Genomic DNA, 25,111 nt, shown 5'->3' on the forward strand with positions numbered 1-25,111 from the left:
AGAGTTCAAGTAACCGATACATCTCAAAGTCAACGGTTCAGAGGAGACTGCTTAAATCAGGCCTTCATGGTCGAATTGCTGCAAAGAAACCACTACTAAAGGACACCAATAAGAAGAAGATACTTGCTTGGGCCAAGATACATGAGCAATGGACATTTAGACCGGTGGAAATCTGTCCTTTGATCCAAATTTGAGATTTTTGGCTCAAACCGCCATGTCTTTGTGTGATGCAGAGTAGGTGAACGGATGACCTCCTCATGTGTGGTTCCCACCGTGAAGCATGGAGGAGGTGGTGTGATGGTGTGGGAGTGCTATGCTGGTGACACTGTCTGATTTATTTAGAATTCAAGGCTAACTTAACCAGCATGGCTACCACAGCATTCTACAGTGAAATGCCATCACATCTGGTTTACGCTTCGTGGGACTATCATTTGTTTTTCAACCGGACAATGACCCAAAACACTTCCAGGCTGTGTAAGGGCTATTTGACCAAGTAGGAGAGTGATGGAGGGCTGCATCAGAGGACATGGCCACATTTTTTAAATGTTTAACACAATCACCCGACCTCAACCCAATTGCGATGGTTTGGGATGAGTTGGACCACTGAGTGAAGGAAAAGCAGCTAAGAAGTGCTCAGCATATGTGGGAACTCCTTCAAGATGGTTGGAAAAGCATTCCTCATAAAGCTGGTTGAGAGAATCCCAAGCGTGTGCAAAGCTGTCATAATATATATATATATGTTTTACCTTTATTTAACTAGGCAAGTCAGTTAAGAACAAATTCTTATTTTACAACGACTGCCTACCCCGGCCAAACCCTCGGGATCACAGCTCGGGAGCAAAACAGGGTCTGTAGTGACGCCTATAGCACTGAGATGCAGTGCCTTAGACCGCTGCGCCACTCAGGAGCGAATGGAGGCAAAGGGTGGTTACTTTGAAGAATCTTTGAAGAAAGAATCTTTGAAGAAAAAATACATGTTGATTTGTTTAACATTTTTTGGGTTACTACATGATTCCATGTAGTATTGTTTCATAGTTTTGAAGTCTTCACTACTATTCTACAATGTAGAAAATAGTAAAAAATTAAGAAAAACCCTTGAATGAGTAGATGGGATCCAAACTTTTGACTGGTACTGTACATATTGATTTGAGTTATAACATGTCTTGATAAAGACCTACATATTGATTGGTTTGAGTAGGATGTATCCCCCTAATGGTTAAGGTTAGGATTTGGGGTCATAAATCTGTTACCTCTCACCCTGTAGATGGCAGACCAGCAGGCGGCCATGTTTGGTGAGTGCTGCTTCGACATCGGTGATGTGAAGATCACCATGGGAACGGGCACCTTCATGAACATCAACACTGGGAGCAAGCCACACACGTCTGTGGCCGGTACGTAGCTAACTGCTTCATCACAGAACTATGAGGCAGATATTTCACCGCATGTAGAAATTAGGTTGACATTCTGCACATTTTTTTTAATCAATGAAACATTTCATCTCAATACAGTTTTCTGTTTCGAAAACTAGAATCTGTTACAGAGTGGACTAAGTTTTGTAGACTTTGCCCTTTGCTAAAGTTATACAAAAAATGGTCTTGTTTAGGAGTGCAAGGGTGAATTGAGTAATTATTGCACATGCGTGCTTCACAGAGTAGGCGTTCCCTAATGGAATTATGGAAATACATGCTGGAACGCGCCAATAAGCTCTCGCTAGCTCATGCTTGGCTCTGCCCAGCCCCTTGCTTGGCTCTGCCCAGCCCCTTGCTTGGCTCTGCCCAGCACCTTGCTTGGCTCTGCCCAGCCCCTTGCTTGGCTCTGCCCAGCCCCTTGCTTGGCTCTGCCCAGCCCCATGCTTGGCCCCGCCCAGCCTCTTGCTTGGCTCTGCCCAGCCCCTTGCTTGGCTCTGCCCAGCCCCTTGCTTGTTCTGCCCACTAGGATTTAATTGCTGCCATTGGAAACCTCTATCTTGGGTTAGTTATTCAAATGACTCGGATATGGACATAGTCCCACATAGCTAGCTCAAGGCTACGTCCTGCCTCAGAGATGAACATGGTCTCACTTACCATCACCCTCAGTATGAGAAGTATGCTGAACGGGGAAATCTCTATTGAAATAGCTTTAAAGCTGAGGGCTATGCTTAATCGGTGACAAGAAAATTGGCCCTCAACGTCAACATGCAATCAGGCCTACACACTCACTCATTCATGGACACATGGGCTAAGTCGGGGCTGGTAAAAATCCTCCTTAAGAGCTACTGGCTGGGCAGGCTTTTGTTCAATCCCTGCTCTAAAACACCAGATTCTAAACTGTAAGCAGGTTTATTCCACAAACATAAACTCAGCCCAGAGCCCTATGAAAGGGTTCAAGTTCTCCATCACATTGGATTCTGGAGAGATCAGTGTAGATCTGCAATAAAAAAATAATCTAAGGGGGGGGGGGGCATCCAACCTGATAGAGCTTGAGAGGATCTGCTGGGAAGAATGGGAGACGCTCTCCAAATACAGGTGTGCCAAGCTTGTAGCTTCGTACCCAAGAAGAGTCGATTCTGTAATCACTGCCAAGGGTGCTTCAACAAAGTACTGAGTAAAGGGTCTGAATACTTATGTAAACCTGTTTTTGCTTTGTCATTATGGGGTATTGTGTGTAGATTTGATGAGAATAAAACAAAATCATTTAATCATTTTTTAGAAGTAGACGGTAACGTAACAAAATGTGTAAAAGTCAAGGGAATACTTTCTGAATGCACTGTAAACTGTATTTTGTGGCTTTTGCTGAATGTGTTCAAATTATCTAAACCCGCGCTTTTGCAACTGCCTGTAAATACCCACAATCCATTTCAAAGTGAATAATGGCAGACCCTTGTGGCAAATGGCTTTTTTTGCGTATAGGCCTACTGTACCTCTGATTTGACTGTGGCACATTGGTTTGTGTAGACTCTGGTCCTGGATGAGACAGATGGTTTGATTTGGTTTTATTTACTGCAGTGTCTATTATTTGTCCAAAAGCTTTCTCACTCTATATTGCTATAGAATTTTCACAAATGTCTTATTATATGTAATTCTCAAACATTTTAAGACTTTCTGAAAATGGGAAAATGACCATATCTAAGTTCTCGCTTGTCAGAAAATGTACAAAAGTAGTGTAATATTTTTTCTGGTGGTGTATATAAACAGATTTTAATAATATTTTATGTTGCTAAAATTCTGTCAATTACATTTGTAAAGGGGCAATAACTTCAGTGATAATGCCCTCGAAGCCGGTGTTTGGAGGATATATTGGCACGGGTGTTGTTAGGCCCGAGACAAAGACGAGGGCCGGCAAACCTTACCACTATATCCTCCAAACACCGGCTTTTGAGGGCATTATCACTTTTATAACGGGTTAGCAAGATGTTACATGTTTTCATTCAAAACTTTATTTTGATTAATTTAATCATACTATTTCATTCTTCCACAAATTCAAATTTAGCGCTGACTCCCCCATGGAGTGATGTTTCAGAATTGTCTCAATTAAGAGTTCGGGGTTCAGGCGGACGAGCATTATCCACCATCGTAGTACAGATGAAGCCTGAGAAGGAATGTGAAGCTGGTTAGCTTTAGAAACCCAGAGAAGATCTAACTTGCTTTTGTAGTACATACCACTCAGATTCCCAGGCTTTTCATTTTGTTTTTCTTTTCACAAATATTTTTTTTGGGGGGGTGGTATTCCCTCCAGCTCAGTAAACAACAATATCAATGAATAAGACACTTTTACAACAAAAAAAGTATGCAGTTCAGACATTGTCCCAGGTTGTCATGGAAATCTGTTGCTTGTACAGGTCTCTACCCTGTTGTGGGGTGGAAGATCGGCCCAGAGGTGGTGTATCTAGCAGAGGGCAATGCAGCAGACACTGGCACAGCCATTAAGTGGGCACAGGAGCTGGGTGAGTCTGATAACTGGCATGATGCCTGTTTGGCAACAATCCAGGAGCTCTGTAATTAGGATATTCTCAAAGGTAAGGGGATAAACACCAACCATGCGTAATTCATATATTGATTCATATATTGATATTTGATAGAAAAAGGGCATGAAAACGCAACGTGCATATAAGTTCATATTTATCCCATAGTTTGGTGATGTCAGAGGAAGTGACATCAGTTGTGTCGTTCCAGAGCTGTTCTCAGATGTACGGGAGACGGATGCCATGGCCAACAGTGTGGCCAACTCGGATGGTGTGTGCTTCGTTCCCTCGTTTAGTGGCCTGCAGGTGAGTGTGTGTATGCGCACAGGAATGATTGAAGTGTGTGTGTGTGTGTGTGTTTGCTTGCACAGACACACAGACACACACGCGTATACTGTGTATTGGTTTCACAGTGAGAGTGTTAATGACAGTTGGGTGTGCCATCAGCCTATGAGTTTTGTGGTTTTGTGGGTGTTTCTGGGTGACCTTGGAAGTAGTGTCATCATGAATGTGTCTACAGTGTTGTCATAACGTCGTCTTTTCCTTCTCTGCCTACCTTTGTGCAACCAGCTTTTGTAAGTTTGTCTCTTGTTTCATTTCATGTGAGTTTACGCTCCCAAAGCATGCTGGAATAATGTTGTGTTTCTGTATATGCCTTTGTTTATGTGTGTGAAATGTTGTTTATATATGCTCTTGGCTTTGGTTATTTATGTATATATGTGTATGTATATGTAGGACCCTATAAAATCAGTACAATGTTTTGCCTGATTCCGTTTTCTCAGTTTTGTATTTACAATTTTCAGTTTTTTTCATATTATTTTCTGTTTTTGCCTTTCAAAATCACATTCTTTTTTTTTTATATAGAAAAACAACCAAAATGGATGTTCTATGTCCACAACAATGATTAAACCATATCAGAAGACTACTTTTGCGGTCTATGTAAAAAAATAAATACAAAAAATACATTTAGATTTTTCGGTGTAGTTACCCTGTAATGGAAGTGTGCAGCAGCCAGAAACCGTTGTTTGGCTAGCTGTGTTTCTGTGGCGATCATGTGATTGCAGAGTTTGCAAAACAAAATGGCCACTGGATTGATGCGAATAATCCTGATCTCATTCTGCCAGGCATATAGGCTACGTTGTAGTTTACATTTAACTGAGGAGGTTTTTTAGGAAAGCCTTTCTTTCTCTGCTTGCAGAAGGTTATCGTTAGCATCATCGCTATCAGCTACACAAAGTTTAGACATACGCGTGTACCCCCCACCCACACACACATTCCTGTCCCGTTGCAGGACAATACAAATCACTGTTGCATTTTGTTGATGTCTCATGATTAACTTGGGCAAGTTAATTAATTTTGTAATAAATTCAATACATTTATTTGAGTATTGTTGAAGTCCATTTGAATATCTAGATTCCGTGATTCTGTTTGCGTTCTCCACATCGTAGATTTTGTAGGGCCCTAGCTGTGGTGTGTCCTCACTATGTATGTTTAACGTGTTTGTGTGTTCACCAGGCTCCTTTAAACGATCCCAAAGCATGCGCCTCTTTCATGGGCCTAAAACCATCCACAACCAAGAGTCACCTGGTCCGAGCCATTCTGGAGTCTGTTGCATTTAGGTCAGTGTGTTTGCTTGAGAGTTTGTGCGTGCCTACGTGTGTGCGTAGATGTGTGTTGGCGATATTGGTCAAGTTATTAATATAAATTCTGAATTTATCGATAAAGATGAATTAATTGTGAAATGAATGTGAGCACAAAGGGACAAAATGGTGTTTTGAAGACCAAAATAGTAATAAGTAATCTATCTGAAGGTTCAAGTGCCTTCGGGAAAATATTCAGACCCCTTCACTTTTTCTACATTTTGTCAAGTTACAGCCTTGTTCTAAAAATGTATTAAGTCCAACATTTGTCTCAGCAATCTAGACAATACCTCAAAACGGACAAAGCAAAAAAAAAACTTTCTTTGGAAATTTTGGCAAATGTATTACAAATAAAAAACATTTTAATACCTTATTTAAATAATTATTCATACCCTGTTAAATTGAATTGATTGGACATGATTTGGAAAGGCACACCTGTCTATATAAAGTCCCACAGTTGACAGTGCATGTTCGAGCAAAAACCAAGCCATGAGGTCGAAGGAATTCTCCAGAGAGCTCCAGATCTGGGTCGAGGCACAGATCTGTGGAAGGGTACCAAAACATGTCTGCAGCATTGAAGATCCAAGAACACAGTGGCCTCCATCAATATTAAATGGAAGAAGTTTGGAACCACCAAGACTCTTCCTAGAGCTGGCCACATGGCCAAACTGAGCAATTGGGGGAGGAGGGCCTTGGTCATGGAGGTGACCAGGAACCCGATGGTCACTCTGACAAGAGCTCCAGAGTTCCTCTGTGAAGATGGGAGAAACTATCAGAAGGACAACCATCTCTGCAACTTTGCACCAATCAGGCCTTTATGGTAGAGTAAAAGACACATCACAGCCCACTTGGAGTTTGCCAAAAGGCGACGGTTCACCTACCAACAGGACAATGATCCTAACCACACAGCCAAGACAACGCAGGAGTGGCTTCGGGACAAGTCTCAAAGTCTGGCAACGACAATCATACCACTCTCAAAGTAGGTCACTCATTTTACCCATTCTAACGTTCAATCAAACAGTAACTGAATGCCTCGATGCCCGTCTGCCTGCTTTATATAGCAAGCCACGGCCACATGACTCACTTTTGTAGGATCAATCCATTTTCCTGAACTGGGTGATGTACCTAATAATAAACTGTCCACGTGTATATTTGAAGATGGTATACACTGATGTGTGTGTGTTTGTGTTTGTGTGTGTGCCATTTCGTAGGAACAAGCAGCTCTATGAGACGATGCTTAGAGAAACACACATTCCCATCAGGAAGATCAGGTAGGCCTACAGTGGAGTACTCCCTATATGTTTCAGATCATCTCAAACCATTCTTTAGATTGTGTTGATGTATTGATCGGTGATTGTTACTGATTTTACGGATCTCTCTAGAGTGCGTGAAAAAGTATTTGTCCCCTTTCACTCAATAACTAGTTGTTCCACCTTTAGCTGCAATGACTCCAACCAAACGCTTCCTGGAGTTGTTGATCAGTCTCTCATGTCGCTTATGGAGGAATTTTGTCCCACTCTTCCATGCAGAACTGCTTTAGCTCAGCAACATTTGTGGGTTTTCAAGCATGAACTGCTCGTTTCAAGTCCTGCCACAACATCTCAATTGGAATTAGGTCTGGACTTTGACTTGGCTGTTCCAAAATTTCAAATGTGTGGCTTTTTAGCCATTTTCACGTAGGCTTGATTGTGTGCTTTGGATCATGTGTCTTGCTGCGTCACGTGTCTTACTGCGTCACGTGTCTTGCTGCATCACGTGTCTTACTGCGTCACGTGTCTTACTGCGTCACGTGTCTTACTGCGTCACGTGTCTTACTGCGTCACGTGTCTTACTGCGTCACGTGTCTTACTGCGTCACGTGTCTTGCTGCATCACGTGTCTTACTGCGTCACGTGTCTTACTGCGTCACGTGTCTTACTGCGTCACGTGTCTTACTGCGTCACGTGTCTTACTGCGTCACGTGTCTTACTGCGTCACGTGTCTTACTGCGTCACGTGTCTTGCTGCGTCACGTGTCTTACTGCGTCACGTGTCTTACTGCGTCACGTGTCTTACTGCGTCACGTGTCTTACTGCGTCACGTGTCTTGCTGCGTCACGTGTCTTACTGCGTCACGTGTCTTGCTGCGTCACGTGTCTTGCTGCGTCACGTGTCTTGCTGCGTCACGTGTCTTACTGCGTCACGTGTCTTACTGCGTCACTTGTCTTGCTGCGTCACGTGTCTTGCTGCGTCACGTGTCTTACTGCGTCACGTGTCTTACTGCATCACGTGTCTTACTGCATCACGTGTCTTACTGCGTCATCTGTCTTGCTGCGTCACGTGTCTTACTGCATCACGTGTCTTACTGCATCACGTGTCTTACTGCATCATCTGTCTTGCTGCGTCACGTGTCTTACTGCATCATCTGTCTTGCTGCATCACGTGTCTTACTGCATCACGTGTCTTACTGCATCATCTGTCTTGCTGCATCACGTGTCATACTGCATCACGTGTCTTACTGCATCACGTGTCTTACTGCATCACGTGTCTTACTGCGTCACGTGTCTTGCTGCGTCACGTGTCTTGCTGCGTCACGTGTCTTGCTGCGTCACGTGTCTTGCTGCGTCACGTGTCTTGCTGCGTCACGTGTCTTGCTGCGTCACGTGTCTTGCTGCGTCACGTGTCTTACTGCGTCACGTGTCTTACTGCGTCACTTGTCTTGCTGCGTCACGTGTCTTGCTGCGTCACGTGTCTTACTGCGTCACGTGTCTTACTGCGTCACGTGTCTTACTGCATCACGTGTCTTACTGCGTCATGTGTCTTGCTGCGTCACGTGTCTTACTGCATCACGTGTCTTACTGCATCACGTGTCTTGCTGCGTCACGTGTCTTGCTGCGTCACGTGTCTTGCTGCGTCACGTGTCTTGCTGCGTCACGTGTCTTGCTGCGTCACGTGTCTTGCTGCGTCACGTGTCTTACTGCGTCACGTGTCTTACTGCGTCATGTGTCTTACTGCATGACCCAGCAAGACATGGTGCTTCCAGGTGCTTTTTTTAAATTTTTTAGCAAACTTGAGTCCACTTTTTGAACGAGATGTGTCCCCTTATGTCTGGCTAAAACCAAACACAAACCTCAGGAAAGGACCTTCCCCAAACATAGTTGGAAGCACAGAAACGTTTAGAATGTTGTATGCTGTAGTGTTAAGATTTCCCTTCACTGGAACTAAGGGGCCCGAACCATGAAAAACAAACATCCATTTATTGCTCCTCCACCAAACCGTACTGTTGGCATTATACATTGGGGCAGGTAGCATTCGGTATTGCGCATAGTGATCTCAGGCTTGTGTGTGGCTGCTCGGCCATGGAAATCCATTTCATGAAGCTCCCGACTAACAGTTCTTGTGCTGACGTTGCTTCCAGAGGCAGTTTGGAACTCGATAGTGAGTGTTGCAACCGAAAACAGACCATTTTTACGTGCTACGCACTTCAGCGCTCTGCGGTAACGTTCTGTGAGCTTGTGTGGCCTACCACTTCGCGGCTGAACCGTTGTTGCTCCTAGACGTTTCCACTTCACAATAACAGTACTTACAGTTGACCGGGGCAGCTCTAACAGGGCAGAAATTTGATGAAGTGACTTGTTGGAAAGGAGGCATCCTATGACGGTGCCATGTTGAACGTCACTGAGCTCTTCAGGAAGGCCATTATATTGCCAATGTTTGTCTATGGAGATTGCATGGCTATGTGCTCGACTTTATACACCTGTCAGCAACGGCTGTGGCTGAAATACTAATTTGAAGGGGTGTCCACATACTTTTGTATTTTTATATTTATATATATGTCTATCAATCATGAATCCTCAATGATTTGTGTGTGTGAGACAGGAGTGTGCAAATATATTTATATATTCTGAGGTGCATGTGTGTCTGATTTATTATTTGTGTGTATGCAGGGCGGACGGTGGCATTTGTACCAATGACTTTGTCATGCAGCTGACTGCGGACCTGTTTGGCAGGAAGGTCGCTCGGCCGACCCAACACGAAATGTCCTGCCTGGGGGCAGCCTTCGTTGCTGGACTGGAAGTTGGTACGTCCCGCACACACACACACACACACACACACACACACACACACACACACACACACACACACACACACACATACACACACACACACACACATACACACGCACACACACACATACACGCACACACACACATACACACACATACACAGAGGAACCAGGCTATGAGGGGTGGCCAGTCCTCTTCTGGCTGTGCCGGGTGGAGATTATAGCAGAACATGGCCAAGATGTTCAAATGTTCATAAATGACCAGCATGGTCAAATAATAGTAATCACAGTGAACATGTCAGGGTTCCATAGCAGCAGGCAGAACAGTTGAAACTGGAGCAGCAGCATGGCCAGGTGGACAACAAGGAGTCATCATGCCAGGTAGACCTGAGGCATGGTCCTAGGGCTCAGGTCCTCCGAAAGAGAGAATTAGAGAGAGCATACTTAAATTCACACAGGCCACCTGATAAGACAGGAGAAATACTCCAGATATAACAGACTGACCCTAGCCCCCCGACACAAACTACTGCAGCATAATGATACTCCGAGGACACCCCCGGACAGGGCCAAATGGGCAGGATATAACTCCACCCACTTTGCCAAAGCACAGCCCCCACACCACTAGAAGGATATCTTCAACCACCAACCCACCATCCTGAGACAAGGCCGAGTATAGCCCACAAAGATCTCCACCAAGGCACAACCCAAAGGGGGGCTCCAACCCAGACAGGAAGAGCCCATCAGTGACTCAACCAACTCAAGTGACGCACCCCTCCTAGGGGACGGCATGAAAGAGCACCAGTAAGCCAGTGACTCAGCCCCTGTAATAGGGTTAGAGGCAGAGAATCCCAGTGGAGAGAGGGGAACCGGCCAGGCAGAGACAGCAAGGGCGTCGTTGCTCCAGTGCCTTTCCGTTCACCTTCACACTCCTGGGCCAGACTACACTCAATCATAGGACCTATTGAAGAGATGAGTCTTCAATAAAGACTTAAAGGTTGAGACTGAGTCTGCATCTTTCACATGGGTAGGCAGACCATTCCATAAAAATGGAGCTCTATAGGAGAAAGCCCTGCCTCTAGCTGTTTGCTTAGAAATTCTAGGGACAATTCGGAGACCTGCGTCTTGTGACCGTAGCGTACGTGTAGGTATGTACAGCAGGATCAAATTGGAAAGATGGGTAGGAGCAAGCCCATGTAATGCTTTGTAGGTTAACAGTAAAACCTTGAAATCAGCCCTTGCCTTAACAGGAAGCCAGTTTAGAGAGGCTAGCACTGGACTAATATGATCACATTTTTTGGTTCTAGTCAGGATTCTAGCAGCCGTATTAAGCACTAACTGAAGTTTATTTAGTGCTTTATCCGGGTAGCCGGAAAGTAGAGCATTGCAGCAGACTAGCCTAAAAGTAACAAAAGCATGGATACATTTTTCTGCCTAATTTTTGGACAGAAAATGTCAGATTTTTGCAATGTTACTACGTAAATGGAAAAAAGCTGTCCTTGACACCATCGTGATATGTTTGTCAAAAGAGAGATCAGGATCCATAATAACGCTGAGGCCCTTCACAGTTTGAGATGACTGTACAACCATCAAGATAAATTTTCGGATTCAACAGAATATCCCTTTGTTTCTTGGGACCTAGAATCACTGCAACAGAAACTTAATCTCACCCTGTCTCTCTCTCTCTCTCTCTCTCTCGCTGCGTCTCTCTCTCTCGCTGCGTCTCTCTCTCTCGCTGCGTCTCTCTCTCTCGCTGCGTCTCTCTCTCTCGCTGCGTCTCTCTCTCTCTCGCTGCCTGTCTCTCTCTCTCGCTGCCTGTCTCTCTCTCTCTCGCTGCCTGTCTCTCTCTCTCTCGCTGCCTCTCTCTCTCTCTCTCTCTCTCTCTCTCTCTCTCTCTCTCTCTCTCTCTCTCTCTCTCTCTCTCTCTCTCTCTCTCTCTCTCTCTCTCTCTCTCTCTCTCTCTCTCTCTCTCTCGCTGCCTCTCTCTCTCTCGCTGCCTCTCTCTCTCTCGCTGCCTCTCTCTCTCTCGCTGCCCCTCTCTCTCTCGCTGCCCCTCTCTCTCTCGCTGCCTCTCTCTCTCTCTCGCTGCCTCTCTCTCTCTCTCTCTCTCTCTCTCTCTCTCTCTCTCTCTCTCTCTCTCTCTCTCTCTCTCTCTCTCTCTCTCTCTCTCTCTCTCTCTCTCTCGCTGCCTCTCTCTCTCTCTCTCTCTGCTGCTCTCTCTCTCTCTCTCTCTCTCGCTGCCTCTCTCTCTCTCTCTCTCGCTGCCTCTCTCTCTCTCTCTCGCTCCCTCTCTCTCTCTCTCTCTCTCTCGCTGCCTCTCTCTCTCTCTCTCGCTGCCTCTCTCTCTCGCTGCCCCTCTCTCTCCTCTCTCTCTCGCTGCCCCTCTCTCTCCTCTCTCTCTCGCTGCCCCTCTCTCTCCTCTCTCTCTCGCTGCCCCTCTCTCTCTCTCGCTGCCCCTCTCTCTCTCTCTGTCTCTCTCTCTCTCTCTCTCTGTCTCTCTCTCTCTCGCTGTCTCTCTCTCTCTCGCTGTCTCTCTCTCTCTCGCTGTCTCTCTCTCTCTCTCGCTGTCTCTCTCTCTCTCTCGCTGTCTCTCTCTCTCTCTCGCTGTCTCTCTCGCTGTCTCTCTCTCTCTCTCGCTGTCTCTCTCGCTGTCTCTCTCTCTCTCTCTCTCTCCTCTGCCCCTCTCTCTCTCTCTCTCTCTCGCTGTCTCTCTCTCTCGCTGTCTCTCTCTCTCGCTGTCTCTCTCTCTCGCTGTCTCTCTCTCTCTCGCTGCCTCTCTCTCTCTCGCTGCCTCTCTCTCTCTCGCTGTCTCTCTCTCTCGCTGTCTCTCTCTCTCGCTGTCTCTCTCTCTCTCGCTGTCTCTCTCTCTCTCGCTGTCTCTCTCTCTCTCGCTGTCTCTCTCTCTCTCGCTGTCTCTCTCGCTGTCTCTCTCTCTCTCTCGCTGTCTCTCTCTCTCTCTCGCTGCCTCTCTCTCTCTCTCTCTCGCTGCCTCTCTCTCTCTCTCTCTCGCTGCCTCTCTCTCTCTCTCTCTCTCTGCTCCTCTCTCTCTCTCTCTCGCTGCCTCTCTCTCTCTCTCTCTCTCTCTCTCTCTCGCTGCCTCTCTCTCTCTCTCTCTCTCTCTCGCTGCCTCTCTCTCGCTGCCTCTCTCTCTCTCTCTCTCGCTGCCTCTCTCGCTGCCTCTCTCTCTCCCTCTCTCGCTGCCTCTCTCTCGCTGCCTCTCTCTCTCTCTCTGCTCTCTCTCTCTCCCTCTCTCGCTGCCTCTCTCTCGCTGCCTCTCTCTCTCTCGCTGCCTCTCTCGCTGCCTCCCTCTCTTGCTGCCTCTCCCTCTCTTGCTGCCTCTCTCTCTCTTGCTGCCTCTCTCTCTCTCGCTGCCTCTCTCTCTCTCGCTGCCTCTCTCTCTCTCGCTGCCTCTCTCTCTCTCGCTGCCTCTCTCTCTCTCTCTCTCTCTCTCTCTCTCGCTGCCTCTCTCTCTCTCGCTGCCTCTCTCTCTCTCGCTGCCTCTCTCTCTCTCGCTGCCTCTCTCTCTCTCGCTGCCTCTCTCTCTGCCTCTCTCTCTCTCTCTCTCTCTCTCGCTGCCTCTCTCTCTCTCTCTCTCGCTGCCTCTCTCTCTCTCTCTCTCCCTCTCTCTCTCTCTCTCTCGCTGCCTCTCTCTCTCTCTCTCGCTGCCTCTCTCTCTCTCTCTCTCTCGCTGCCTCTCTCTCTCTCTCTCTCTCGCTGCCTCTCTCTCTCTCTCTCTCGCTGCCTCTCTCTCTCTCTCTCTCGCTGCCTCTCTCTCTCTCTCTCTCGCTGCCTCTCTCTCTCTCTCTCTCTGCCTCTCTCTCTCTCTCTCTCGCTGCCTCTCTCTCTCTCTCTCTCGCTGCCTCTCTCTCTCTCTCTCTCGCTGCCTCTCTCTCTCTCTCTCTCTGCCTGCCTCTCTCTCTCTCTCTCTCTCGCTGCCTCTCTCTCTCTCTCTCTCTCTGCCTCTCTCTCTCTCTCTCGCTGCCTCTCGCTGCCTCTCTCTCTCTCTCTCGCTGCCTCTCTCTCTCTCTCGCTGCCTCTCTCTCTCTCTCTCTCTCGCTGCCTCTCTCTCTCTCTCTCTCTCTCTCTCTCTCTCTCTCTCTCTCTCTCTCTCTCTGCTCTCTCTCTCTCTCTCTCTCTCTCGCTGCCTCTCTCTCTCTCTCTCTCTCTCTCTCTCTCTGCCTCCTCTCTCTCTCTCTCTCTCGCTGCCTCTCTCTCTCGCTGCCTCTCTCTCTCTCTCTCGCTGCCTCTCTCTCTCTCGCTGCCTCTCTCTCTGTCTCTCTCTAGGCTTCTGGAAGAGTCAGGAGGAGCTGAAGAAACTACAGCGCACTGACCGAGTCTTCCTACCTCGGAATTTGTACAGAGTGGGTGATGGGGGCACGGAGGGCGAGTACACACCCATTCTGCAGAGATGGGAACAGGCGCTGAAACGCTCCATGAACTGGTACGGCAATCCATGAGGCTCGTAGGACAGTGAGACGGACGTAGGCTTACAGTTGGGTGGACGCACAGACGGGACCTCTGGTGCTGCTAACCAAAGCCCAATGACTGCCACTATGATGTCTGACCTCTCAATAGTATCTCTCTGTCCATGGGTTGGACAGATGGGGAAAATACTTATTTTAAAAAAAAATCGTATTATTCGAAGTAAACGCTTGTCTGACATGACTAGATCTGTAAAATGTAGTATAATCCAACTGTGTTATATTAGTGACTATGTCAAGTAAGGAAGGATAGGACGAAGGAGAATGCATTTGAAAAATATTGGAACTGGGTTTTAGGACCGAGTGGACCTCTAATGCTGCTGAACCTTATGACCTTTTGACTTGAGGCCCTGGCCAGGCGATCAAGATTATTTTGACCCCATACAACCTTACCTAACTCATTACAGCACACGAGGAAAACGTTTTCTGAACGTTTCACGACCGTGAACTAAACTGACTTTCTCGTAGTAGTCTCTCCCTGTTCCAGTGTTTTCATTGTGTCTGATGGACACCACCCAGGTGTCTAGTCTCTCCCTGTTCCAGTGTTTTCATTGTGTCTGATGGACACCACCCAGGTGTCTAGTCTCTCCCTGTTCCAGTGTTTTCATTGTGTCTGATGGACACCACCCAGGTGTCTAGTCTCTCCCTGTTCCAGTGTTTTCATTGTGTCTGATGGACACCACCCAGGTGTCTAGTCTCTCCCTGTTCCAGTGTTTTCATTGTGTCTGATGGACCCCACCCAGGTGTCTAGTCTCTCCCTGTTCCAGTGTTTTCATTGTGTCTGATGGACACCACCCAGGTGTCTAGTCTCTCCCTGTTCCAGTGTTTTCATTGTGTCTGATGGACACCACCCAGGTGTCTAGTCTCTCCCTGTTCCAGTGTTTTCATTGTGTCTGATGGACACCACCCAGGTGTCTAGTCTCTCCCTGTTCCAGTGTTTTCATTGTGTCTGATGGACCCCACCCAGGTGTCTAGTCTCTCCCTGTTCCAGTGTTTTCATTGTGTCTGATGGACACCACCCAGGTGTCTAGTCTCTCCCTGTTCCAGTGTTTTCATTGTGTCTGATGGACCCCACCCAGGTGTCTAGTCTCTCCCTGTTCCAGTGTTTTCATTGTGTCTGATGGACACCACCCAGGTGTCTAGTCTCTCCCTGTTCCAGTGTTTTCATTGTGTCTGATGGACACCACCCAGGTGTCTAGTCTCTCCCTGTTCCAGTGTTTTCATTGTGTCTGATGGACCCCACCCAGGTGTCTAGTCTCTCCCTGTTCCAGTGTTTTCATTGTGTCTGATGGACACCACCCAGGTGTCTAGTCTCTCCCTGTTCCAGTGTTTTCATTGTGTCTGATGGACACCACCCAGGTGTCTAGTCTCTCCCTGTTCCAGTGTTTTCATTGTGTCTGATGGACACCACCCAGGTGTCTAGTCTCTCCCTGTTCCAGTGTTTTCATTGTGTCTGATGGACACCACCCAGGTGTCTAGTCTCTCCCTGTTCCAGTGTTTTCATTGTGTCTGATGGACACCACCCAGGTGTCTAGTCTCTCCCTGTTCCAGTGTTTTCATTGTGTCTGATGGACACCACCCAGGTGTCTAGTACTGGAATAGATCAAATATGTAGAATGGAGATGAGCTACAAGAGGAAACTGAACCAAACCATGTGACCTCTGGTGGTTACTATCCACCCATGCTAGAACCAATGGATTCCCATTGAGACCAATACTCTGTGTATTTCCAGTGAGACCATAAATACACGTTTTATGAGATACAAGATTGGCTCACCTTCTGTGGGCCTTCATATATATATATATTTCTTTTTAAAAATTGGAATAAAAAACTATAAGCAAATTATATTAATTCTTATGGTCATAAATTGAATGAATGGTCCCTTCTCAGAAATCATCAGTAACTGCTCTCTACGGTGTACCATCTCTATTGCCTGGTTGGTTACCCAGACTCCTTGCTCTGGCCAAACGCTTACGCCAGGCCTGCTGACGTTAGTTTCTTCTCCGAGTCTGGATCTGAGTACCTGCCTGACAAGTTCTAGAATGTAAACGCATTTGAACTGTTCTGACCCTGAATAAAAACCTACTTGGACCTTAAAGTGGTAGGTAGCCTAGTGGTTAGAGTTGGGCCAGTAACCCAAAGGTTGCTGGATCGAATCTATGATCTGACGAGGTAATAATCTGTCGTTCTGCCCCTGAACAAGGCAGTTAACCCACTGTTCCTAGACCGTATTTGTAAATAAGAATTTGTTCTCGTAAAATAAATAAATAAAGCAATATGTGTCGTTCTTCTTTTCAGTTTGCTGCAGCTAGTGACTGGAACGGGCTGCAACAAACACTCAAACTAGACAGTTTTTCTTCTCATTTATCTTTATTCAAAGACTCAATCATGGACACTCTTACTGACAGTTGTGGCTGATTTGTGTGATGTATTCTTGTCTCTACCTTCTTGCTCTTTGTGCTGTTGTCTGTGCCCAATAATGTTTGTACCGTGTTTTGTGTTGCTACCATGTTGTTGTCATGTTGTGTTGCTACCATACTGTGTTGTCATGTGCTGTTGCCTTGCTATGTTGTCTTAGGTCTCTCTTTTATGTAGTGTTGTCTCACTTGTCGTGATGTGTGTTTTGTCCTATATTTGTTTTTATATTAAAAATATATATATTTTTAATCCCAGTCCGTCCCCAGCCTTTTTGTTTGTTGGGAGGCCGTCATTGTAAATAAGAATTTGTTCTTAACTGACTTGCCTAGTTGAATAAATCAATAAAATAAATAAACATAGAGAGAAATAACATATTGGATGTCATGTAAAGGCTCTATAAAGGCTCATGCATACTTATAACAAGATTTAAAGCATTATACTGAAGGCATGAAGTAAATTATCACACAATCTTTTAATCAGTCAGTGTTGGTAGACCGTGTCAAGTGCCTCATTGCAGTTCCCCCCCGTGTCCAGGAGAGGGAGCTTGTCACTGCTTTTCAACAGAGTTCAGGAACACCATGGACAATTCTACACATATGATGCATATACTGTTGGCTCTCAAAAGGCTTCCTCTCCTTGTCTACTCTCCTCTGTCTCTGCACTAATACGAGGGTTGTGTACGGCGGTAGGCCACTGGGACACTTGTTTTCACTGATCCAGAACTTTTTCAGAGCAGCGTAATGAACGAAGGAAAGGTGACAAGGAGACTATAGGATTTGATAGAATGACCTAATATAATACTTTTGAGTATCGACCCTCATTTGCCTGCATGCTTGAATCAGAAACTCTTATTTTTATGTATGTTTAATGTTCTTACAGACACTGATTATTGTGATTGTGGTTTACATGAACTGGAAAGACTTGAACTGTTATTGGAGAGGAATATTGCACAGTGTTACTTTAGCCCCGTGTTATTATGAACTAAGAGAAAGTATCTGTTGTCTCTGTTTCTGCCATTTCAATGGACTGAGTGCTTCCAACAGCCTACATGGAGATCGTGCTGCTTAATTCTGGCCCTTATGGGCCACCATACCCTAATGTACTATTGGATATTTGTGACATTTTTACAAATGTATTGTATTGTATTGCTATCCATCTCTCTCCATTTCTGTTGTCTGCCTACCCCCCCCAAAGAACATCAAATGAAGGAGATTACATGTTATCAAATAGGATGCTGATGTTTTAACACTTGAACAAGACTATTTGAAACCCTACTCTTTATGTATAACTGTTGTTAAAACAGTTGCCAAGTACTTACTTGTAAGCACGAAACATTTTTGATTTGTCTATACATTGTTAACCATTTGTCTGTGGATACAATTGGGAGAATAGTGTTGTGTAATAATGGTTACACGGTTAATAGTAACATTAAAATCTTACATGATATAAATGATTGTACTTTGTGGTCAATTACTAGCCTGTGCTGAATCACTGTCTCTTTCTGCTTTAACTTTTTTTGTTGATGTCCTGCTAAACATTGGCATGGAACACATTGAAAATGCACTTCCCAGAGGAGACTGTCAGCCCCTAAAAACATGGGAAAGGCAGTTCCACAGAAAGTTGGTCAATTGGCTTAGAGCAGAGGTTTATGGGAAACCACTTGCACCCAGAGACTTGTGGGAAATAGAGCCCTCAGATGCCATTTTAATGATTGGCTCTCGTCAGCGGCAGTGATGCGGTCACTGTTGCCACGGCAACGGACGGATGAATTGAGAGAAAAAATTAACTGTATTCTTGCTCATTGTGCTGGTATGAGAGAGAGCGGGGGGGACTAATTGGGCACACAGAGAAGGGCTCTGCAGACAATGAGAGGAGTGTGAGTGTGTATGATCTCCCTCTTGCTGACACATACACACAGGTCCTGTTTTGCCTGTGGGTTGATGTCGCAGGGTAAATGTGTTCGAGTCAGAGACCTGGGCCATGAATCAATACACTAATCCCAATATGGCAAAACATATTTACTCTGTGTGCCAGAGAATCAATTCGCTTAAGTGTGTGAGTGCTTGAGTGAGAAGCGGCAGGTAACCTAGTGGTTAGAGTGTTGGGCCAGTAACCGAAAGGTTGCTGGATCAAATCCCCGAACTGACAAGGTCAAAATCTGTCGTTAACCCCACTGTTCCCCCGGGCGCTGAAGACGTGGATGTCGATTAAGAGGGGATGAGTTGAATGCAGAAGCCACAGTTCAAATGTGGAAGATTCAGTTGTACATCTGACTTATCTTTCCCTAATAATTTGGTGGTTGCAGATATTTGTCCTGTTTCACATCGACTTCCAAATCAACAGTAGCAGATGAAGTGCCTTGCTAAAGGGCACATCAACACACCCGCACACGGGTTGGAGTGTGGCCTTGGTGGTAATTATGTTCGATAGCTGTACTTCACTCTCCCTTGGGTCCACAAATCCTACTGTGATAGGATTCTGTGCTATCTTTATCTCTCCCTCTCCCCCTCCCTCTCGCTCTCTCTCTCTCTCACTCAGCCTGCTTACATTGTATTTAAGTTATTCTGTATTTCAATGGCAATTGTTTAAAGCACCAAATATTTAAGTATGTAGGCTACAGTAGCATAGTATGTAGGCCACAGTAGCATAGTATGTAGGCCACAGTAGCATAGTATGTAGGCCACAGTAGCATAGTATGTAGGCTACAGTAGCATAGTATGTAGGCTACAGTAGCATAGTATGTAGGCTACAGTAGCATAGTATGTAGGCTACAGTAGCATAGTATGTAGTCCACAGTAGCATAGTATGTAGTCCACAGTAGCATAGTATGTAGGCTACAGTAGCATAGTATGTAGGCTACAGTAGCATAGTATGTAGTCCACAGTAGCATAGTATGTAGTCCACAGTAGCATAGTATGTAGGCTACAGTAGCATAGTATGTAGGCTACAGTAGCATAGTATGTAGTCCACAGTAGCATAGTATGTAGGCTACAGTAGCATAGTATGTAGGCTACAGTAGCATAGTATGTAGGCTACAGTAGCATAGTATGTAGTCCACAGTAGCATAGTATGTAGGCTACAGTAGCATAGTATGTAGGCTACAGTAGCATAGTATGTAGGCTACAGTAGCATAGTATGAGAGACAGACAGAGAGAGAGCCAGCCAGCCAGCCAGCCAATGTTTTTTTCCCCCCCACCTTTATCTAACCAGGCAGGCTGGGCTTCCTCGCACTACGCACGAACGCCAAGCAGATGCTTCACATTTATACATCTGGTGAAATATCTGTCTCATTTTTATTTTTTATTTCACCTTTTATTTAACCAGGTAAGCCAGTTGAGAACAAGTTCTCATTTACAACTGCGACCTGGCCAAGATAAAGCAAAGCAGTGTGACACAGACAACAACACAGAGTTACACATGGAGTAAACAATAAACAAACCAATAACACAATAAACAAGTCAATGACACAGTAGAAAAAAGAAAGTCTAGATACATTGTGTGCAAAAGGCATGAGGAGGTAGGAAATAAATAGGCCATAGGAGCGAATAATTACAATTTAGCAGATTAACACTGGAGTGATAAATGAGCAGATGATGATGTGCAAGTAGAGATACTGGTGTGCAAAAGAGCAGAAAAGTAAATAAAATAAAAACACTACGTGGATGAGGTAGGTAGATTGGGTGGGCTATTTACAGATGGACTATGTACAGATGCAGCGATCGGCTAGCTGCTCAGATAGTTGATGTTTAAAGTTGGTGAGGGAAATAAAAGTCTCCAACTTCAGCGATTTTTGCAATTCGTTCCTGTCTCTGGCAGCAGAGAACTGGAAGGAAATGCGGCCAAATGAGGTGTTGGCTTTGGGGATGACCAGTGAGATATACCTGCTGGAACGTATGCTATGGGTGGGTGTTGTTATTGCGACCAGTAAACTGAGATAAGGCGGAGCTTTACCTAGCATAGACTTTTAGGTGACCTGGAGCCAGTGGGTCTGGTGACGAATATGTAGCGAGGGCCAGCCGATTAGAGCATACAGGTCGCAGTGGTAGGTGGTACGAGGTGATTTGGTAACAAAACGGATGGCACTGTGATCGACTGCATCCAGTCTGCTGAGTAGAGTATTGGAAGCTATTTTGTAGATGACATCACCGAAGTCGAGGATCGGTAGGATAGACAGTTTTACTAGGGTAAGTTTGGCAGCGTGAGTGAAGGAGGCTTTGTTGCGAAATAGAAAGCCGATTCTAGATTTGTTTATGAATTGGAGATGTTTAATATGAGTCTGTAAGGAGAGTTTACAGTCTAACCAGACAACTAGGTATTTATAGTTGTCCACATATTATAGGTCGGAACTGTCCAGGGTGGTGATGCTAGTCGGGCGAGCGGGTGCGGGCAGTGAACGGTTGAAAAGCATGCATTTGGTTTTGTTAGTGTTTAAGAGCAGTTGGAGGCCAAGGAAGGAGTGTTGTATGGCATTGAAGCTCGTTTGGAGGTTAGTTAGCACAGTGCCTAAGGAAGGGCCAGAAGTATACAGAATGGTGTCGTATGCGTAGATCAGGGAATCGCCCGCAGCAAGAGCTACATCATTGATATATACAGAGAAAAGAGTCGACCCGAGAATTGAACCCTGTGGTACCCCCATAGAGACTGCCAGAGGTCTGGACAACATGCCCTCCAATTTGACACACTGAACTCTGTCTGCAAAGTAGTTGGTGAACCAGGCGAGCCTTGACAACAGCTTTGCACACTCCTGGCATTCTCTCAGCCAGCTTCATGAGGTAGTCACCTGGAATGCATTTAAATGAACAGGTGTGACTTTTTAAAAGTTAATTTGTGGAATTTCTTTCCTTCTTAAAGCGTTTGAGCCAATCAGTTGTGTTATCATAGGGTGGGGGAGTATACAGAAGATAGCTGTATTTGGTAAAATACCAAGTCCATAATATGGCAAGAACAGCTCAAATAAGCAATGAGAAGAAAAAAAACATCAAGCGCTATGATGAAACCTTCTCTCATGAGGACAGCCACAGGAAAGGAAGACCCAGAGTTACCTCTGATGCAGAGGATAAGTTTATTGGAGTTACCAACCTCAGAAATTGCAGCCCAAATACAGTTGAAGTCGGACGTTTACATACACCTTAGCCAAATACATTTAAACTCAGTTTTTCACAATTCCTGACATTTAATCCTAGTAAAAATTCCCGCAATAAATTGGGTGAATTTTGGCCCATTCCTCCTGACAGACCTGGTGTAACTGAGTCATATTTGTAGGTCTCCTTGCTCGCACACACTTTTTCAGTTATGCCCACAAATGTTCCATAGGATGAGGTCAGGGCTTTGTGAGGGCCACTCCAATACCTTGACTTTGTTGTCCTTAAGCCATTTTGCCACAACGTTGGAATTATGCTTGGGGTCATTGTCCATTTGGAAGAACCATTTCCGACCAAGCTTTAACTTCCTGTCTGATGTCTTGAGATGTTGCTTCAATATATCCACATAATTTTCTTTCCTCATGATGCCATCTATTTTGTGAAGTGCACCAGTCCCTCCTGCAGCAAAACACCCCCACAACATGATGCTGCCACCCCTTTTCTTCACAGTTGGGATGGTGTTCTTCGGTTTGCAAGACTCCCCCTTTTTCCTCCAAACAGAACGATGGTCATTATGGCCAAACAGTTACATTTTTGTTTCATCAGACCAGAGGACATTTCTCCAAAAAGTATGATCTTTGTCTCCATGTGCAGCTGCAAACCGTAGTCTGGCTTTTTTATGGCGGTTTTGGAGCAGTGGCTTCTACCTTGCTTAGAGGCCTTTCAGGTTATGTCGATATAGGACTCGTTTAACTGTGGATATAGATACTTTTGTACCCATTTCCTCCAGAATCTTCACAAGGTCCTTTGCTGTTGTTCTAGGATTGATTTGCACTTTTCATATCAAAGTACGTTTATCTCTAGGAGACAAAACGCGTCTCCTTCCTGAGCGGTATGACGGCTGCGTGGTCCCATGGTGATTATACTTCCGTACTATTGTTTGTACAGATGAATGTGGTACCTTCAGGTGTTTGGAAATTGCTCCCAAGGATGAACCAGACTTGTGGAGGTCTACAATTTTTTTTCTGAGGTATTGGCTGATTTCTTTTGATTTTCCCATGATGTCAAGCAAAGAGGCACTGAGTTTGAAGGTGGGCCTTGAAATACATCAACAGGTACACCTCCAATTGGCTCAGATTATGTCAATTAGCTTTTCAGAAGTTTCTAAAGCTATGATATAATTTTCTGGAATTTTCCAAGCTGTTTACAGGCACAGTGAACTTAGTGTACATTTCTGACCAACTGGAATTGTGATACAGTGAATTATAAGTGAAATAATCTGTCTGTCAACAATTGTTGGAAAAATTACTTGTGTCATGCACAAAGTAGATGTCCTAACCGACTTGCTGCGTGAATACTGCAAATACTGTGAATACTGTGTGAATCAGGCCTTAATGGTCGAATTCCTGCAAAGAAACCACTACTAACGGACCAATAAGAAGAAGAGACTTGCTTGGACCAAGAAACACGATCAATGGACATTAGACCGGTGGAAATCTGTCCTATGGTCTGATGAGTTAAGAAAATGCCAAGAGTTGTCATCAAGGCAAAGGGTGGCTACTTTGGCTACTTTGAAGAATCTAAAATCTAAAATATATTTGGATTTGTTTAACACTTTGTTGGTTACTATATTATTCCAAAAGTTGTATTTAGTAGTTTCGATGTCTTAACTATTAGTCTACAATGTAGAAAATAGTAAAAATAAAGAAAAACCCTTGAATGTGTAGGTGTGTCCAAACTTTTGACTGGTACTGTATGTCTCAACTATTGTGGTGTTAGGGGGTCCTCACACACCCGCACACACACCCACGATAGTAGATTGATCCCCTATGTGTTGCTCATTCTCAACACACCACAAACATTTTGATCTGTAGCCAAATGAATGCATGTTCAGGTGTGCTAAGCTACTTCAACCACAAGCATAATCATATGAATAGCCTATGTACTGTATAGGAAGCATAGGTCTACTGTCTAAATATCATTGGCATCATCATCATCTGTACCGTTTTCGTCTCATTTGTTAGGTACGCCATTCTCTCATTTTCCCGGGCAATGGAAAACTGGATAAATGCCGCCTTATTCCAGCGTTTTTGTTAGTGTCTACAAATCTAAGCTACACTGTCCAAGCCGTTCTTCTATAGAGACTCTTCTATTGTAACCGTACCCGTACCGCATTGAGTAGCGGAGCGAGGCTGACGCTAGTTGCAGAAAACGTCACAGATTTTTCGCTTTTGAATTATTTATTTTTTAACAAAGCGCAATCTTGCCTCACTCTGCCGCTGGACTCCATTCCAACCACTGATCCAATCACATACCGCCTACATCCCTGATTTCGCCTCATCATATCGCCCGCTGTTCCTCGTATTTTTAATAAGGAAAAATACAAATTTCCACCATGGCAAGCAACGAAGTCAAACCGACGGCGAAAGAGGATGAGAATGCTGGAAACTGGAAAGACTCCATCTTCAACCCAAGGACCGGGGAGTTTTGTGGGCGCACAGCGAAGAGCTGGGGTAAGAAAACCTGGAGTCATAGCCCACAGTCGAAAACCACATTTAAAAAAATGATTTATCATATTGCAGGCTATTCAGTTTTGATGTGCATATTGTCACATATAGCCTAATAACGGATAGTAATATTATATAATATCCACCTATGCATTCATGGTCTCAATCATCACAATCTATTTATGTCTAGTTGGTTTTGTATGTATGTATGTGTGTGGTCTGTGTGTGTGTGTGTGTGTGTGTGTGTGTGTGTGTGTGTGTGTGTGTGTGTGTGTGTGTGTGAGAGAGAGAGACAGCTTGTCCATTTCAGCTCTGATAAGCTCAAGACCGATAAATGAGACTAGCCCACCTGTATGAATAATAATTACAGCCAAATACTCAGTGTATTTCCATTGAGACCACAAGTAGCCTTATAGGCTACAACTGAAATATGAGATAGAAGATGGGTCTACGTAGTGTAGGCTTTGGTAAAAAAAAAAAATAGTATGATAAGCTATAAGCAAATTATATGAATTCTTAAGATCATAATTTAAATGATTGTTCCCTTCTCAGAAATCAGAAATATCTGCTCTGTAGTGTACATCAGTGGAGTGTGTGTGTGTGTGTGTGTGTGTGTGTGTGTGTGTGTGTGTGTGTGTGTGTGTGTGTGTGTGTGTGTGTGTGTGTGTGTGTGTGTGTGTGGTGTGTGTGTGTGTGTGTGTGTGTGTGTGTGTGTGTGGCTGTGTGGCTGTGTGGCTGTGTGTGTGTGTGCCTGTAAATTCCCTGGAACAGACCAGTTTATGACTATCTAACAGCCAGCTAGCATGATTATGCGAAGACCTTCCACTTGTGTTACAGATGAGATACACTACCGACACACAAAGAACATATGGAAATAACATGTAGATTTCTCATTTCTGGAATTTATATCCTCAATTTGAAAAGCAGTAGTCTTTGGTTTCTTTGAAGATGGTGAGCCGAGCTTGCTCTATATATGGTAGCTAGCAGCAAGTATTGACCCTGTGC

The 25,111-nt window shown here is 45.0% G+C and overlaps 2 protein-coding genes across 24 annotated transcripts in view; both read left to right on the plus strand.

Moving 5' to 3' along the window:
- gk5 (glycerol kinase 5) overlaps positions 1 to 17,968 on the plus strand; it is a 29,106-nt gene extending 11,138 nt beyond the window's left edge. The window contains exons 10-20 of one of the 23 annotated variants that reach the window (XM_052463332.1): positions 1,265 to 1,391; positions 3,818 to 3,922; positions 4,152 to 4,246; positions 5,456 to 5,559; positions 6,792 to 6,851; positions 9,504 to 9,637; positions 13,904 to 14,787; positions 14,844 to 15,011; positions 15,068 to 15,123; positions 15,180 to 15,291; positions 15,348 to 17,968. In XM_052463332.1, the coding sequence (XP_052319292.1) occupies positions 1,265 to 1,391; positions 3,818 to 3,922; positions 4,152 to 4,246; positions 5,456 to 5,559; positions 6,792 to 6,851; positions 9,504 to 9,637; positions 13,904 to 14,076 (798 nt within the window). In that variant the 3' untranslated portion in view covers positions 14,077 to 14,787; positions 14,844 to 15,011; positions 15,068 to 15,123; positions 15,180 to 15,291; positions 15,348 to 17,968. The other 22 variants (XM_052463338.1, XM_052463336.1, XM_052463330.1 and 19 more) reach the window with 22 other exon arrangements.
- Positions 17,969 to 23,637: 5,669 nt separating this feature from the next.
- The window catches only part of LOC118377406 (sodium/potassium-transporting ATPase subunit beta-3-like), a 29,363-nt gene continuing 27,889 nt past the window's right edge, over positions 23,638 to 25,111 (plus strand). The window contains exon 1 of the mRNA XM_052463354.1: positions 23,638 to 24,112. Within this exon, the coding sequence (XP_052319314.1) occupies positions 23,995 to 24,112 (118 nt within the window). The 5' untranslated portion in view covers positions 23,638 to 23,994. The remainder of the gene's footprint in view (positions 24,113 to 25,111) is intronic.

Source organism: Oncorhynchus keta, chromosome 15 (genome assembly GCF_023373465.1).
Source record: "Oncorhynchus keta strain PuntledgeMale-10-30-2019 chromosome 15, Oket_V2, whole genome shotgun sequence".
Taxonomy (NCBI): Eukaryota; Metazoa; Chordata; class Actinopteri; order Salmoniformes; family Salmonidae; genus Oncorhynchus; species Oncorhynchus keta.